The sequence below is a fragment of the Schistocerca piceifrons genome, chromosome 3 (assembly GCF_021461385.2).
Source record: "Schistocerca piceifrons isolate TAMUIC-IGC-003096 chromosome 3, iqSchPice1.1, whole genome shotgun sequence".
In the NCBI taxonomy this organism is placed as follows: domain Eukaryota; kingdom Metazoa; phylum Arthropoda; class Insecta; order Orthoptera; family Acrididae; genus Schistocerca; species Schistocerca piceifrons.
In genome coordinates, this window is record NC_060140.1 from 70,622,273 (window position 1) to 70,641,767 (window position 19,495).

At 38.9% G+C, this 19,495-nt stretch overlaps 1 protein-coding gene across 1 annotated transcript in view; it reads right to left on the reverse strand.

Annotated features, from left to right (window-relative positions):
• LOC124789463 (probable tyrosyl-DNA phosphodiesterase) overlaps positions 1–19,495 on the reverse strand; it is a 100,671-nt gene that overhangs the window by 69,877 nt on the left and 11,299 nt on the right. Inside the window, exons 3-4 of the mRNA XM_047256830.1 lie at positions 13,846–13,980; positions 1,922–2,507 (exon numbers count right to left, since the gene is read on the reverse strand). Coding sequence (XP_047112786.1) covers positions 1,922–2,507; positions 13,846–13,980 — 721 coding nt within the window. The remainder of the gene's footprint in view (positions 1–1,921; positions 2,508–13,845; positions 13,981–19,495) is intronic.

Here is a 19,495-nt window from a genome sequence, read left to right on the forward strand (position 1 = left end):
GGGTATTGAGTGAAATTTGAGGCTGGAATGATGATTTCTTGGTAGGGAGGATGGAGCATGTTATCTTGGATGAAGAGTCATTGACAGATGTAGAAGTAACCTTGGGTGTGCCCCAGAGAAGTGTGGTGGGACCCCTGCTCTCCATGCTGTGTATTAATGACCTTGCAGACAATGTTAATAGTAACATCAGACTTCTAACAGATGATGCAGTTATCTATAATGTGTCTCAAAAAGTTGCACAAATATTCAGCCAATCTCGACAAGGTTTCAAAGTGTTGCAAAGATTGTAATTTGCTTCAACCGTTCAGCAATACAAATTTGTATGCTTCACAAAATGAAAAAAAATTGTAGTATCCTATGACTACAGTAGCAATGAGTCACCGCAGAATCAATCAACTCATACAAATATCTGGGTATAACACTTTGAAGGAATGTGAAATGGAACAATCACATAAGTTCAGTCCTAAGTAAAGCAGGTGGCAAACTTCCATATATTGGTAGAATACTACGGAAATGTGAAGGAGAAGGAGACTGCTTAGAAACCACTCGCCCAACTCCTTTTACAATACCGCTGATGTGTGTGGGATCCACATCAGATAGGAATAACTGGGGGTATTGAATGCATACAGAGGGGGAGAGCATCACGGATGGTCACAGATTTGTTTGATCCATTGGAGAGTGTCACAGATATGCTGAAGAAACTGAACTGGCAGACACTTGATAGACACAAACTAACCCGGCAGAGAATACTCACAAAGTTTCAACAACCAGCTTTAAATGATGAGTCTATAATTTGGCTTCAGGCTGTTGTGTGTTGGTCTGTGAAGAGCTTAGCACAGTTGCTCGCTTTAGATAACCTTGCCCTAACGGGACTTCAGATTGACAGCTGTACAGCGTTCCCTTCTCTCACACCCATGATAAGCTCACCACAAGATATTACACCTAGTTTGATGTAGCAAGCATGCTTCTGCACTTTAAAGAATTCAATGCTATATCTTTTTCTGCTGCACCTACTTGTCACATGAGACCATTCCATGCAACTAAACTTGAAAAATATCTATTTCTGGGTGCATCTTACTCTCTACCAATGTCTCCTGCATTTGAAAGTATAACACTCTTTCTGTCCCTCCTTCACATCCTGAACTCATATCTTTCATCTGTCAATTTGCATGCAGGATTCACATGGAATTTTGATACCTTCTTTCCATTTGTATTCACAGAATCAACTGCAGGTCTCATCATCAGGCTCCACCTGATGTAAATTAGTTATCTAACTTTCTCTGTTTTCTTAACAGTGATATTCTTAGCACACTTTGATTAAATTCATCTTTCTCCTGGAAACTGAGTGTGGCTATTACATTAAAGGTCCTGAATTGTCTCTACACACTGACAAGCACTTCACTGATAAGCCCTACTGAATTTAAAGGGTGAGCCACTGGTAAGCAATGCACATCATACATTAGCTGGCATGCAACTGCTGCTAAGCTTCACATGTTGACATGATGTATACAAGGCTGCCAGTGGGGATTAAATGTACAGGTAAAACACAGTAACTTGTCACAAGGTATTCTCTTCAATAAAACAACTATCAACATTCTGCCTGTGTCACTGAGTAATTTGGGTGCTTTTACTAAACATTGATAACTCAGAACTTCACGTAAAGGAACTTCCACAAATCTAACATCAACTTAACTTCTGCAACCTGCCCTTCCCTCCTTGTCATTACAACAATTTTTCTCTATTTCTCATTTATAGCCTGCAGTCCTGAATCTTAAACTTTTCTTTCCTGACTACTGCTTCTCCACCACATGTATGAGTATTTCAGATGAATTATCCTTATTTGCAAATACATGTTTTGATGAGGTCTTACTACCATATATGTAGAATTTGATTAATGCGTATAAACATGTGTGAAACTAACTTGTAGCCATGGGAGTCGTACTGCTCCAACAGCCATTCCAGTTCAACCATAAAATTCACTTGCAATGATGCTTTCAATTCACCAAGCGAAGGATGTAGTAAATCAGCAAATGTAATCGATGTCATCTCTGAATGAGTTGGCCTAGAATCGAGCACTGTTGTAAGGAAAAAATTGTACGGCGCACCAGCTGCTAGCTTCTCCAGTACATTGTCACTGACAGGTACCACTGACGAGATGTTGTCCCACTGTTCCCTGATCTTCCTTTTCATCTCCAAGCGGGATTCCTTACTCAGTCTCTCAGCACCTTTATCATGTGTTGCTTCGTTATTTGAATAATTACTTGAAGAGGATGCTTCCGAAAAACGTTCTTTCAACTTTTCTGTGGATGTCTTCTGTTGGACATTCCTCTTAGATTCTCTGGAATCTGAACTGGAACTTCTAGATCCAACAGATGTACTTGGGCTATTTACTGTTGTATGAGCTTGTTTCTTAGGAGCTTGAGATTGCTTGTAGACATCCCTCATAAATGTGCTGGAACTAGCAGCTTCCTGCACTGCAGGTTTATTTTTAGGCACATTCCCTTTTCCTGAAAAGTAGAAAAACTGATGTAAGTAACATCAATATGAAGATAAAAAATTCAAATATGAAACAAAAGCAAATAATCATCAGATTCAATAAGCAAAAATTTTACAGAATGTATGTAGTATGTTTCCCTTCTATTTATTTCATTGTCCACATATGATGTACGGAGAATTTTCTTAAGGGAAAATCAGCCTAGTAGACAAAAAAATTAAGTGACAACACATACTGCATATAATGAAAACGAGGGAGTTTCAAACTATTACTCTTCATTAGGAAGATTAAATTTTGGTATTTATGGACCAAAACCAATGGAAGACGGAAAAATTAGTGACTTTTTAGAATTACGGATAGGAAAAAGTACAGAAATATGAGCAGACCTTTCAGAGCTTTTTAACCAACTTTCCTCAAATGTACTACTTTATTTTTATTTTACACATATTCGATGGATCCTTAGTATGACTGCCTCACTTTGATGTGGAATGAATAGAATACAAGAAAGCTCTCCAGATATAGTACTAATCACTTAAGGGTGTACACTTGTCACTTTGGAGCAGTGCAGATGATATCAAACTGATGCCAAAAGATACTCTGACCTTCTACCACTATCATAAAACATGGCAATGAAGTGATGTTTATATTGCATTCATTTTATGGAATCAGCGCAGTAAGATGGGTTGACATGCAGGCGTGGCAGAATGGGAGATGAGAGCTACCGTGTTTGGATGTTCCCATGGCCACGCTGTAAATGAAGTTATCTGAATAGTTGGTGTATCAAGCTAACTGTGCAACATGTCTATAAGGAATGGCGCACCACTTGCACAAATGTAACATGTCTTAAGAACTGAAATTGTTAGGAGATTCTAAATGACAAGAGACCAGAGATGGGTGTCGTGCTTATCAGTGATAGTTGGTTTCAAATCTGACAGGAACAGCTGCTGTGAATGAATGTAGATCCATTTCAAATAGTTTTTGGGCAAACATTGGGAAGGGAACTGCATGCAATTGACATCTGCAGTCTGGTATCTTGGGTAACCCCCTCTCCCCCTCCTCATCCTCCTCTGGGCCCTGGACCTTGATGCAGCAGGGTCACTTGGGTACCTAAACAGTACTGATTGCCGTACCCTTGGTGCAATGGAGGGCATCTATGGAGACCAGACAATCTTGTGGTTCCCGAAGATGGGCAGCAGCCTTTTCAGTTGTTGGCTGGGCAACAGTCTGGATGTTTCACTGAACAGGCCTTGTAACATTTGGCCAATAAGGGTTTGCTACACTAGTATTGCAAATGGCTGCAAGCATGAAGAAACCACAGCCATAATTTTTTTCTGAGGGCACGCAGCTCTACTGTATGACATCCTCTTGGATAAAACATTCTGTCCCCCATTCGGATCTCCAGGTGCAACTTGTCAGAAGGATGTCCTCATAAAAAACAAAACTGTGGAATTTAATTCCCTTAAACCGGTAGTAGATTGTTGTTGCTGTTGTGGCCTTCAGTCCAGAGACTGGTTTGATGCAGCTCTCCATGCTACCCTATCCTGTGCAAGCTTCATCATCTCCAAATAACTACAGCAACCTACATCCTTCTGAACTTGCTTAGTGTATTCATATCTTGGTCTCTCGCTATGATTTTTACCCTCCATTCTTCCCTCCAGTACTAAATTGGTGATCCCTAGATGGCTCAGAACCAACCAAACACTTCTTCTAGTCAAGTTAAGCCACAAATTCCTCTGCTTCCTAACTCTATTAAGTACCTCCCTCCTCATTAGTTACGCGATCTATCCAGCTAATCTTCAGCATTCTTCTCTAGCACCACATTTGGAAAGCTTCTTTTCTCTTCTTGTCTAAACTATTTATCGCCCATGTTTCACTCCCATACATGGCTACATTCCATACAAATACCTTCAGAAAGGACTTCCTGATTAGAGAATTTAAAAAGGAAATGGGCAGGTTGAACTTAAACATAACGGGAATTAGTTACTTGTAGCAGGAAGAACAGGATGTCTGGTCAGGTAAGTACATGGTTGAAAGGATAAAATCATATAGGTGTAATGCTGGAGTAGATCAAATGATGAATAAGAAAAGTGAAATTCGGGTAAGCTATTACAAACAACATAAAGCACTCCGTCTTCAGTCCACAAGTGGCCCATCAGGACCATCCGACAGTCATGTCATCCTCAGCCAAGGACGCGGATATGGGGGGAGTGTGGTCAACACACCGCTCTCCCGGTCATGATGGTTTTCTTTGAATGGAGCCGCTACTATTTGGTCAAGTAGTCCCTCAATTGGCATCACGAGGCTGAGTGCACCACGAAAAATGGCAACAGTGCACGGCAGCCTGGATGGTCACCCATCCAAGTGCCGCCACGCCCAACAGTGCTTAACTTCGGTGATCTGATGGGAGCTGATGTATCCACTGTGGCAAAGGCTGTTACTACAAACAACATAGTGAATGTATTATCACAGCCTAGGTGAAGAGTAAGCAAACACCAACCATAATGGTACATGTTTATATGTTGACTAGCTCTGCAGGTGATTAAGAGATTGAAACAATGTATGATGAGAGAGTTAATACACAAAACATACAAGAACTAAGTGGGAAAAATAAGCATCAATGACAAACAATGAAGTGACCAGATTATAACGGGTGTGAGACAAGCATGCCGCCTTTAGCCATACTGTTCAATCTACACATTGATGGCGCCAAGATTGGGGGCTGGGGGTGGGAAGAAAAGGTTCAGGAGTTGAATTGAAAATCAGAGTGAAAAGATATTTGTAATAAGATTTGCTGATGACACTGCCATCCTCAGTGAAAGTGAGGGAGCATTGCAAGATCTAATGAATGAAAAATACCCTAATGAGCACACATTACAGACAGAGTGAATCGAAGAATGACAAAAGTGAAGATGGGTAGTGGAAATGAGACTAGCAATAAAATTAATATGAAAATTGGAGGTCATGAAGTAGACGAAGTGAAGGAATTCTCCCACCTTAAATACAAAGTAACACAAGACAGATGAAGCAAGGAGAACATAAAGAGCGGACTAGCTAGGCAAAGAGAGTATTCCTAGGTTTCAGACAGCATACTCAATTTCTGAGAACGTATGTTTGGAACACAGCATTGTAAGGAAGTGAATAATAGGCTGTGTGAAAATCAGAAAAGCAGGGAATAGAAGAGTTTGAAATGCAGTGGTATAGAAAGATATCAAAAAATAGTTGGACTGGTACAATTAGGATAAGGAGTGAGGAGATTGTCCCCAGAATTGGAGATGAGAGGAACACTGGGAAAACATTAACAAGAATGACATATATTAAGACATCAGGAAATAACCTCCATGTTACTCAAGGCAGCTGCAGAGGATAAAAACTGAAGAGTAAGACAGAGATTGGAATATATCCAGCAAATAAATGAGGACATTTGGTACAAGTTGTACTCTGAAATCAAGAGAATGGCACAAGAGAGGTATTTGTGGTTGTCACAAAAGCAATATGAATACACGAATTGGGAGAAAAAGACTGAAAGGGGAAGCAACCTTGTAGAATTTTGCACAGAGCACAATTTTTTCATTGCAAATACTTAGTTCAATAATTATGGAAGAAGGCTGTATATATGGAAGAGACCTTTGAGACACTGAAAGGTTTCAGATTGATTATGTATTGGTAAGACAGAGATTTTGAAACCAGATTTAAACAGCAAAACATTTCCAGGTGCAGCTGTGGACTCTGAATATAATTTATTGGTTGTAAACAGCAGATTAAAACTTACTAAACTATAAAAATTGAGGAGATGGGACTTGGATAAATTTAAAGAGCCACAGGTTGTCGAGCGTTTCAAAGGAAGCATTAGGCAACAAAATGAGAACGAAATACAATAGAAGACAAATGTGTAGCTCTAAGGAATGAAGTAATGAATGCAGCAGAGAATCAGATGAGCAAAAAGACAAAGTCCGCAGAAAGCCTTGGATAACAAACGAGACAATTCAATTGATGAATGGTGGAACTGATGAATGGAGGAACTGTAAAAATGCAACAGATACAGCAAGCAAGAGGCATTCATGATTAGGGAAAAGATGTATGCTGCTTGTAGGAAAATTAAAGAGACCTTTGGAGAAGAGAGAAGCAACTGTATGAAATTAAGACTTCACTTAGCAAGCCAGCACAAAGCAAAGAAGGAAAAGTTGAAGGTGAAAGGAATATGAGAGGTGCTATACGAGGGAAATGAACTTGAAGAGAATTTAGAGAAAGGGAGGAGTAAGTTTAAGATGACATGGCACAGGAGATACTGTGAAAAGAATTTAACAGGGCACTGAATAGCTAAAGGTTTAAACAAGACCCTTGGAATAGATGACATTTCCTCACAGTAACTAAGGTTCTTGGGAGATATTTCTTTTTAAACTAATCACCTATCCTGATACAATGCTTTATTCGCCTAAAGTTTCAGAATATCGGCATTACACATCATTCAAATAAAAAAACTAAACTGTATTGGTTGTCAAGTTTGATATGATATATTGAGTCTTTCAGTAACTTGAGAATATTGTGATCTTGTAAACAACAGCACATGTTCTAAATTCGCTGTTCTATAGAAGTTTTAGTATTTCCAGTGCTTGCAGCACTGACTTTGATAAGCTTTACCTTAATATTACCTGCGTTAATCATAGGTAAACACAACTGCAAGCTAAACAGTAACACATTGCAAGAATTCCCATTTATTAACCCTCAAGAAGGCACATCATTTTATATAACATGAGTGGGTGTGTAACAATATTATTAAAAGGATGGCTGCTACTCACTATATAGCGCACGAGCAGGGTAGGGGTAGGGGTGGGGGTGAGGGTGGGGGTGGGGGACGTTAAAGTGTTGCTTGCGAAAGCACAGAGGGGCGAGGTGGAGAGGGGGTAGGGCAACTAGGTGCAGTCGGGAGGTTAGATGGAGGATGGGCGGTGGGGGGGGGGGGGGGGGGGGTAGCGGAAAGGAGAGATACTGTGTAGTGCTGAAATGGGAACAATGAGGGGGCTAGACAGTAAGGACAAAGACTAACGAAGGTTGAGGCCAGGAGGATTATGGGAGCATGTGGTATACTTTGTACACATGTAAAGAATAGCTGTCTTTATGTTACTGAGGTAAACATGTATGAGCTAAATCACAGTTTGATTTTAGTTTAATTAAAGAATGATTAGTCACAACAAGATACAGCAATGCCAACAATGCTGTTAATTCACACCTTGTAGTTTCTTTAGCATCCCTCCCTCTGGAATACTGTACACTTTTTTTCTTAGACTGAATCTATATGTTCGTGTATCTTACTATTTTGTCAATCATTTCCCGGCTAAGTATTGTCCATAAAGCTTTTGTTTTACTTATGGCCCCTCTGGCAACTCGTTTAGACCCAGGAAATATTTTTACAATATTCTTTCTTTATGTTTTTGTGGTCACATTAGCATGTATTTTATTCAGCTTACATCTTTTACTCCTCCCAACAAAAATATCACAAGTGGAGAGTGACTCACCATGGTGTTCTTGTTCAGAATACGATTTGTGACCACTTTGCGTGAGATGCTCCTCACCTTTCTCAGACATGTCCACTGTTGATCCCATTATTCTTTCATGATACTCTGAAGACCAGACTGCCTGGAGTGCAGGCAGTGAGTATGTAAAACAACGCAGGTCACAGTACTAGAAGATGATGACTAGGTCACAGTGACAGCCAGTTATCACGTGCTAATGTGCTACAGCACACTGCCATTTCACTTTGAATGCGAGCCGGAAATTGCAAGAAATTATGCCATTTCTCTTCGAATGCGAGCCAGAAATTACAATAAAATGATGCCATTTCTCTTTTAATGCATGCAGGTATGTAAATAAAACAGATCCAAATATATTTTGTAGCATTCTCTCTGCGATAACTAGAAATCATTGTTGAGAGCTGAAATTATGGTCAGCTACACTGCAGTCAACTTAGAGAAGTGACACAACTGTGTTTTCTACTGTGCATGCTTTGTGAAGTCATCCCTTCCACCTAGTATTTTTCTTTGAAATTGTGTGTAGTGAACTGTGGAAGAGTAGCATATGAGAATGCTTTTAGGCATCATTGTTGTGACAGCACTGTGGGTGAGTGGTCAACAGTACAGACTGGTAATTTGCAGATCTGGGTTCGATTCCCACTGATACAAAATATAAAAACAACAGTTGAGTTTATATAGGTAAAACTAATATATTAGAGTTAGTTATGATCACTACTCTTACAAGTCAAAAGGCTGTATGCTAAGTGGTGGCTAAAATTTAGTATGAAAGTGATTTCTGCAGATGATCTGCTAAAGAGGCCCAGTAGATCGTTTGAGGAGAAAGTGAGATTTAAAGAGTTAGGCAGATGCACTTCAAATGTAAATCTAACAACAGAGGGGTTTGGATGAGGCTCATCGATTTGGCACACATAAAACTGAAATTTCGAAATACCTGTAAAACATTTTGACTGTCTTCTTAATTGTCCAGAACATAATCTATAAGTTCTAATACTCAAACAATGGAAGCTCCAGGTTGGAACAATAACAATACAATGAAAAGATAGATTGCTACTTACTGTAAAGGTGACATGTTAAGTTGCAGACACAAACAATTAAGAGACACTTACACATTAGCTTTCGGCCATTAGCTTTCAGCCACAGCCTTCATCAGAAAAAAAGAGAAACATACATCATTTACTCACACCAGCAAGCACATCTCATACATAAATGACTGCCAACTCTGACAGAATTCTGATCCAAGCTGCCACAAATGGTGGTCATGTGTGCATGAGGTGTGCTTGCTTGTGTGAGTGAATGGTGTTTGTTTCTTTTTATGACAAAGGCCAGGTATGAAAGCTAATGTGTAAGTGTCTCTTAACTGTGCCTGTCTGCAACTTAATGTGTCATCTTTACAGTAAGTAGTAATCTATCTTTTCCTTACACTGAAGTCCTAACCCAAACACTCATGAAAACCTGAAACATTAACCCCCAGCTATGAAAGAAATGGAAGATGTTATTAAAGCTTTATAAAGACAATGGAGAAGATTCAACTTCAACAGAACTTTTGAAATGGTCTCTACTAAAAATTAAAAAAGAGCTAAAATTAATCTTTGAGAAAACCTGGAAAACATGAAAATTTCCATGAGTGTGGAAGGCAGCCCTGATACACCCATTACATAAGAAAAGCAATAAACAAGACGTTAACAACAACAAAGGAATTTCCTTGCAACCAGTTGCATATTAACATAGTTGCCAAGAGTACAAACACAAGAGAGTATTTACATGAATATCAAAGTGGTTTTAGAAATGGCAGATCATGTTCTGAAAAAATATTTAATGTGAACTCATCATTTGCCACAAATTACTGAATTCAAAAGGTCAGTATTTTTCTTTGAAACTGTGTGTAGCATATTGTGCAAGTGTAGAGTATGAGACATTTTAAACTGTTATTCTCATGACACTACCGTGGGTGAGTTGTCTAAAGCACAGACTTGTAATCTGTAGACTTTTTCAATTTCTGCCAATACCAACATTTTTTTCCATTTTATTTTATTCCTCAAAATGATAAACTAATAATTATGAAATTTAAATATACTTAACATATAGTGGAGATACCGAGTCACAGATAGGCACAACAAAAAGATTTTTACACTTAAAGCTTTCGGCCAATGGCCTTTGTCAACAATACACACACATACGCAAGCACACACACGACTGCAGTCTCACACAACTGAAACCAGTGTGGTTACAGTTGCCCGAGACTGCAGTTGTGTGTGTGTGTGTGTGTGTGTGTGTGTGTGTGTTGCGTTTGCACCAGTGTGTGTGAGTATGTGTCTATTGTTGACAAAGGCCATTGGCCGAAAGCTTTAGGTGTGAAAATCTTTTTGTTGTGTCTATCTGCAACTCAGCATCTCCGCTATAGGATGAGTAGCAACTTTCCTTCTCATAATACTGTACATTTCGTCATGGATTTTCCGTTGTTTTATTAAATATACTTAAGCAATTGAGTCTACACATACACAATTAATAAATTCAATTTAGATAGTATCACTTCTATTTTAAGTCAAAAGGCCAAAGTACCACACCATTGCAGCACAATGGTATAATTTTGCACAAGCTGCCACTGTTCGGTAGGTCATTGGAATACTGTGCACAAAAATGAAGTTAATAACTCGCTGCATACCTGAAAGCACACTGTATGGCAAATGAAACATAAGGGGCAAATGCACTAAAAGTTTTCACCTAAGCAAGTGGCAATTTTTAGAGCAGAACTTTATGTTTGATGCTTAAGATGGAACATGAAATCTCTGAATTGCAAATTAACATATTGCAGTGATAACTGAGGACTGCTTGGGAGAAAACTTATTTTTCAATTTTGCTAAATACATTTAAAATTAAGGTACCACATACAGAAGCCTAATTCATAGAATGGCAGAATTTGTAAGTCACTGTGAAAATGAAATGGGCATGGAACAGATACTAAGCAACTAGAACTGAAGACACTCCATGAGATAAGTGAAAACGACACTGAATTACATATGTTATTGACTCATATTGTTGATTATCAGCAACTGTATAATGGGTTAGAGATGATGATGATGATGATGATGATGATGATGATGATGATGATGATGATGATGATTATAAACTTTTGATACTATCATTTATTACAATGTTAAGTTTTGAATAACATCGGGGAGAGGCTACAAACCCTGTCTCACTCTCTTCCCAACCACTGCTTCTCTTTCATGTCCCTCGACTATTATAACTGCCATCTGGTTTCCGTACAAATTGTAAATAGCCTTTCACTCCCACCTTCAAATTCTGAAGGTGGCAGGGATAAAATACAGGGAGCGAAAGGCTATATATAATTTGTCCAGAAACCAGATGGCAGTTATAAGAGTCCAGGGACATGAAAGGGAAGCAGTGGTTGGGAAGGGAGTGAGACAGGGTTGTAATCTATCCCCAATGTTATTCAATCTGCATACTGAGCAAGCAGTAAACAAAACAAAAGAAAAATTCGGAGTAGGTATTAAAATCCATGGAGAAGAAATAAAAACTTTAAGGTTTGCTGATGGCATTGTAATTCTGTCAGAGACAGCAAAGGACTTTGAAGAGCAGTTGAACGAAATGGACAGTGTCTTGAAAGGAGGATATAAGATGAACATCAACAAAAGCAAAACCAGGATAACGGAATGTAGTCGAATTAAGTCGGGTGATGCTGAGGGAATTAGATTAGGAAATGAGACACTTAAAGTAGTAAAGGAGTTTTGCTGTTTGGGGAGCAAAATAACTGATGATGGTCGAAGTAGAGAGGATATCAAATGTAGACTGGCAATGGCAAGGAAAGCGTTTCTGAAGAAGAGAAATTTGTTAACATCGAGTATACATTTAAGTGTCAGGAAGTCATTTCTGAAAGTATTTGTATGGAGTGTAGCCATGCATGGAAGTGAAACATGGACAATAAATAGTCTGGACAAGAAGAGAATAGAAGCTTTCGAAATGTGGTGCTACAGAAGAATGCTGAAGATTAGATGGGTAGATCACATAACTAATGAGGAGGTATTGAATAGAATTGTGGAGAAGAGTAGTTTGTGCCACAACTGGACTAGAAGAAGGGATTGGTTGGTAGGACATGCTCTGAGGCATCAAGGGATCACCAATTTAGTATTGGAGGGAAGCGTGGAGGGTAAAAATCGTAGAGGGAGACCAAGAGATGAATACACTAAGCAGATTTAGAAGGATGTAGGCTGCAGTACGTACTGGAAGATGAAGCAGCTTGCACAGGATAGAGTAGCATGGAGAGCTGCATCAAACCAGTCTCAGGACTGAAGACCACAACAGCAGCAGCAGCAGCAGCAGCAGCAGCAGCAACAAAAACAACAACAACAACAAGTTTTGAATTCTGATTAACGTAGAAGTTTTCCAGTACTGATTATTTTCTTACACAAATAAGATGACAGATAGAAAAAAATTATGATACTTTTTGTGGAGGTTTACTTAAGGAAGAGTAAACCATTATTTATGGGGTCATTAGATAATCAAGCAGAATCTGTAAAATTACAGGACCACAGTCTTCAGATCTGATCCCCAAAAATATACTAATTGGATTAGTGTGACAATATTAGATCTGCCACTCAGCTTCCAATGCAGACAACAACAATGTTGAACATGACCAACAGCAACTCAATGCAGAGGTGGCATAGGCATCAGTTCTGAGGGAGCAAGTTGTTTATCCCTCAACACGCTTTTTTTGGGTTGCAGTACATCCAAGTTTCTGAGCACATAAAAGTCATCAATAACACAAATTTGCACTTGGGGTTGATTTACAGCCAACCTATTTACTTGCTGACTTACGGAACGAGGGAGCAGAATGGCTTAGTACTTTCAGAGTTTCTGGGGGCACCTGAGCTGAGCCTTAATGCCTGCCAATGACATGTGTTACGCTCCATCACTCCACCTAGGAGCCAGTGCTAGTGCACTTGCTGTGTGGGAGAAAACTCACTAGAAGAACATATTTGAGCATAGCTTATTCTTTCTTGCATTTGACTGATGTTTCTTCGTTATAGATGAAATGAAAGCTGATAGCACTGACAATTCGAACACATTGGGACCGTCCAAGTATAAGGAGGGAGGAGCATCTGTGTTATCGCAGAAGATTTTAATTGCTGCAATCCACTCCACCTATGAAAACTTAGATTTGGAAAGACACATCATGACATCTCACCTGTAGTATTTAGCAATAGGGTCAAGTACATTTAATCATTTAGTCAAACCTTGGTCAGCATTTCTTGAAAAAAATGCTCGATTTGCATACCTGGTGTCTCCACCAAACAATGGGACATAGAATTCATAGTAAAATACTAATTACAAGAGCACTGCAGTCAGTGAGAACCAATGCTTCACACTGGAAGCACATTCATTGAGTATAAAGAAAGTGCATGTGGAGCTAAACTGCCTGTCTCTGTAGCGAGTGTTCGTTTTAGGTATATATCGACTGTACAAGCAAATTTTAAAAATTCCATAAATAAGTACTGCAAACTTCCACAACTTACAGATCTTTAACGATAAATAACTGTAGGGGGAAGGACTCGAACTGGCAATCCACACGTCACCAGCTAACAACTGGTGATGTTGAGGTCACTGGTTTGAGCCCTATCTCCTGCAGTTATTTATTGTTTAAAATCTGTAATTTTTGGATGGTTCTGAAACTGACTGACTTATTAATGAATACTGCAGTTTAACAGAATATGTTAGAATACACAAAAATGCTGGTGCAATTAGAAGCTCCTTCTACTACGAATTTTATGGCATATGGACAGAGAGGAAAAACTATAGACTTACCTTTTATTCCATTTTTGGCATTAAGGTCCTGTAGTATCATCAACTGTGCCAAAACAATGGATGGTGTAGTCTTTGGCTTATAATCTGGAGGCAGTTTAGGTTCTGCATCTTCTTGTTGCTCTAGTAGCTTATCCACTGTTGAGATTACCATGAGATAGTAAGGTATCAGCAGCAAAGCAATCAATATATATTTACAGCCAGAAGATTTTGACCAGCCATCTAACAGCATATTAGTACTTCTTCAGAATGCAAGCCTCTTGCAGTTTATCAGGCCACGCATTCTCTAAGTCTTTAGAATACAAACATAGATAACAAGAGATGTCAATGCATAGGTCACACAATTAATGCAGATTAGAAGGTGTTGTTCTCCTACTGCAGTGACCAATAAAATTAATATCTCATGAATCTAGGGGCAGGATTTCAAATGGAATTCGTCATCATGCTCCTCAAGCTGTACCAGTTTTGTGGCCTTGTACCTCGAACAATTGCTGTTAGAAGACACTATGTTTGAAGAGGAAGCTATCAGCCATAAAATGATGGGGGTGGTTGGCAACAATGTTGACATACTTCACAATTCTCCTTATGCCCTCTACAAAGACCAAAGCTTTCCACGAACATAATTCTGCCTTAATTGTTCTCTGTGTATTCACTGATACTTGTGCCGGACAGACATTGAGGAAGACGGTGTACGTTTGCACGAGCATCAGTATAAAATAATGTGAAGTACAATTCAGTTTACCAGATAGCTAGCTTGCATCATGTCAAGGTCCAGTTACAATTTCCTCTTGTACACTGGAACTGTAAATGATAATTCCATACTCACAAGAGTATGGTTTGCTGCAGAATCTGATTTTACTCTATTGTCCATTACTCCACAGATTACGATTTTTTGTTTTGTTTTAGAGCATGAGCAAACCACCAATATCAACATTCTTGAATGAGTAACCTCATCATCTTTTAGTGATCTCTGCAATATTCAGCCAATTTCAACTGTATTAATGATGGGAACACACGAGTATCTGAAGACTCTTACTTTTTCAGTGATATCTCCTCCTAGATGGCATTTGCCATAGCCATTTGAATGAATAGCTCTTTCCACACACTGCATATGGAGCTGGCTAAACAATTTACACATATTCCCATCAGCTGTAACACTTTGTTGAAAGTTTAGTGCTCTCCACATGAATTGGGCAAGCTCATAGTAATGGTGGAGGGCTGGTCATAATTTTCTGACTTATCACATATTAGAACTATTTCAATATAATATTGTCACAAAAGACAAAACATTTTGGGAGGAAGTCTGTAGATTCAAGACTGAGTTTATATATAAGCAGCAAATACAAGAGGTAATATGCTGTATCACAAATCATGAAATATAATGTATATTATAGATAGACTGTCCTGAAAAATGAATATCAATGTTCGAACAGAAAGAATAAATGCATCACAGTTTAATGTAACTTACGGCATGTCAGAACTAACATTATTTGAGGGTTCGAGTAAACTAAAATGCAGGTATCTGTATCATTACTAAAATATTTATAGATAACCATGTTTACAATCTACAAACTATGCATCCACAGCTTACTGTCCCTTATTTACAAAAACTCTTCCTCCACTGATGTTAATGGTATGCTGTGTAACCACATTTTGTGTCACAGTATAGCCTCCAACATGTATCAATTGCAGCTGAATCAGCTGATACCTTCCCTTGAATTTCCACGAGTCGTAGTACCAAGCAAGATGATATCTGCTATGTTGTCCGAAAAAGACACAGCCCAGGTGAAAGCACCACAGGCACAAAGATGTAAGCTGGTGCCAGTGCTATACAGACTCGCCACTTGTGCGAGTTCCACCAGCGCCACGAGTGGTACTGAGGATGAAGATATCGACTTCGCCTTGGCCAATCGCCAGCCTAGTACAATCCCCAATGACGGGACGACAACGGACAGAAGCCTACTCTGAAGACAGAAGAGCAGCTCTTGCCCATTTGGTTATCGATCATCGTCAAGGGCTGACTTAGACAGGGGATGTCATTTAGTGAACTCTTAGAAGTGAACAGACAGTAGTTGTAAATTGCATTTGCTATGTACTGTGAAGTTAACCTATGATTATTTGCATTTAGTCACTGAGTGCCTTTTTTGTGTTATACTACATGCAGTGTTGAACACTTCATTATTTGACAAGTAAACCTTTTTTAACTCATTTGTGTGACTGTCACTAAATTGTTGGATTGTTGAAGAACCTTTGTTCTCCTATCCTGTTACCTGACTGTGGGCCATAGCTGTGTAACAGTGGCAGGGAGAAATTGTCTTAGCGGTGTACTGCACCAGAACATTGTGGGCACAATTACGGTATATGTCAGAATGGGTAAATGAGGTCTCAGTACATAATTCAGTGCATATTGCCATAGGTTAATGGAGGTTAATTAAAATCTGATAAAACATTGCTCTAGCAGTGATGCAAATCTGAAACAGTGAGCCTCCTAAAATTCATGGCGATGTACAGACAGAATTTGCAATTAACTGTGATTTGATCTATATGTAGTGCCATAAGCCTTCCTTTGAGAAAATTCCAGAGACAAATGAGGAACTGAGTCGCCATCTGAAACTTCCTGTCACATTAAAACTGTGTGCTGGACCAAGAGTCAAACTCAGGATCTTTGCCTTTTGCAGGAAAGTGCTCTTCTGACTGAGCTACACAATCATGACTGTCCTCACAGCTTTACTTCCCCTGTACCTCACCTCCCATCTTTCAAATTTCACAGAAGCTTTCCTGTGAACCTAGCAAGACTAGCACTCCTGGAAGGAAGGGGAGACATGGCTTAGCCACAGCCTGGGGTGTGTTTCCAAAATGAGTTTTCACTCTGCAGCAGAGTGTGAGCTGATAAGAAACTTCCTGGCAGAGTAAAACTTGGTGCCAGATTGAGACTTGAATTCAATAGGGCACTTGCTCATGAAGGGCAAAGGCTCCGAGTCTTGGTCTGGCATGCAGTTTTAATCAGCCAGGAAGTTTCAGATCTGTGCACACTCCTGCAGAGTGAAAACGCATTCTGAGTCATCATTTGTTATTGGTTCAAGGAGTAATAGCAACATGTGATAATACGGCGGCTAATGTGGTCAATACAGAGGCAGCAGCCTAGGAGCTAAGGGCTACAGACGTGTTCAGACCATTGTCTGTTTCTAAAGGCATGTGTTCCTAAAAAGTTTTAGTCCTTAATACCTTTTAAAAGTCTGTCCAACTGTGCCCGATCAGAAGAGCATCATTCAAAGTGACTGGGAGTAAATTGAAGAAATACTAAAGTAATGAGAAGTAGTAGAAATGAGAACAGTGAGAAACTTAATATCAGGATTAATGGTCATGAATTAGATGAAGTTAAGGAATTCCACTACCTAGTCAGCAAAATAACCAATGACAGACAGAGTGAGGAGGGCATCACAAGCAGACTAGCACTGGAAAAAAGGGCGTTCCTTGCCAAGAGTATCAAACACAGGCCCTAATTTGAGGAAGAAATTTCTGAGAATGTACATCCAGTGCACAGCTTTGCATGGTAGTGAAACATGGACTTAGAAAACCAGAACAGAAGAGAATCAAAGCATTTGAGATGTGGTGCGACAAACAAATGTTAAAAATTAGGTGGACTGATAAGGTAAGGAATAAAGTGGTTCCACGCAGAATCAGAGAGGAAATGAATATGTGGAAAACACTGGCAAGGAGAAGGGAAAGGATGATAAGACATCCAGCAAATAATTGGGGACGTAGGTTGCAAGTGTTATTCTAAGATGAAGAGGTTGACACAGGAGAGGAATTCCTGGTGGGCTGAATCAAACCAGTCAGAAGACTGATGACTAAAAAAAAATTGGAAACTGGCTAAGTGAGAGTATTGCTCTATTGTCAACATAGAAAAAGTGAATACTGCACTAAGAGTCTAGAGAAGAGACTAACCCATTATTTATATGCACTGTTGGCAGCACTCGCTGGGAGGTGTTGTGAGAATGTGAGGGTGTGTGACAACTGCTGGCAGTAAGCATCCAATACAAGAGAAGTGTACTTTGTAGCAATGAGTTGAAGCCATCCAGCCAAACCCTGACAAGAATGTAATGGTCGAATGCACAATGCATTCTTAACAGCACTGACTCTAATCCAAAAGCTAAAATCATACCTGGAAAAAAAATCTGTGGCAAATTCATACACCTATAATCATGACCTGAATTATTTGGTAACTGTAGTTGAACTCTTCCTCATGGCATTTCTTGGCTTTGCCAACTCACAACCAAACTATTGCCTCTCAATAAACCTAGACTGTATGTTACAGATCAGCATGTTACTACAATCTCCAGTAGAAAAAAATATATGAAAACTGAGGTGGAGGCTATTTGAGGCAACTTACCACAGTCCAGTGTGGTCACGAATGTGTTGAAATTAATATCAAATGGTACAAAAATGTTGCTTTTTCTCTCTGTCACTAACTGAAACTTTGCTTCTAATAACTTTGAGAAACAGATGTATTGCCAATCTATGTGCCATAGTGGGAAACTGCCCCGTTTCTGACTGTAGCTGATACACACAAACATCTGCAGAGTATAAGAAAGAAAGAAAGAAAGAAAGCAAGGAAAGAAGGAAGATTAGGATTTAATGCCTCATCGACATCGAGGTCACTAGAGATAGAGTACAATCTTGGAGCGTTTCAAGGATGGGGAAGCAAACTGGCCATGTACTTTCAAAGGAACCATACTGGCATTTGCCTGGTGCGATTTAGGAAAATTATTGAAAATCTAAAGAAGCATGGTCAAGCATGGAGTTGAACAGTTGTCCTCTTGAATGTAAATCCACTGTATTAACCACTGTGCCACCTCGCTTGGTTCGAGTACAGCCTGCTTTAATGATATGATGGGTTATGTAAGTTTCTGTTGTTACTAAATACAATGGCAGAAAACTAATGGTTCATGATAGTGTTTTATACAAAAATTAATCATCTTCATTTTCACTTTCAGGGATTAGGACTGATGTCTGTTCCACCTTCAAGGGTCAGTTTTATTTATTTCTTTATTCTTCTTGGGTCTTCCATGACTTCTTTTTGACTCAGTGCGCATTTCATGGCTTGCAGCAGTAATTGCCACTTTGACACTTTTTTCACTTGGTCCTTCCATTTATCTCTGTATGCATCTATTATTGATTAAACTTTTAACTCTTTTCTAACTTCTTAATTTTTTTCTTTTATCTAATTTTGTACACACTTTAGTATGTCTTAGGTATCTCATTCCAGATGTTAAAATCTTATTTCTAAATCATTTGGTGTCTCACTACAGTAGAGAATAAATCCAATTTTAGTTTCTTTACTCATCTTATTTTTTAAAATCCTCAAATATAAAGGAAGCTTACAAGTTTTTAGACTAAATTTTGACCTTCTACATGACTTATTTGATTGCCAATGTAGATAAAAGTTATTATTTGTTCTATTATCTTGTCATAAATAATTTTTCATCTTTTATGTTTGAATTCCTTAAACGTTATTACTTCTGCCTTATCAGTCAGATTTTCATATTATATTATTGGCATAGTAAGCTCAGTTTGTGGACAGCAGTTTGCAGTTCATCTTCATCATCCTACATAATTAACTGGTCATCAGAAAATAAACAAATGTTTGCAC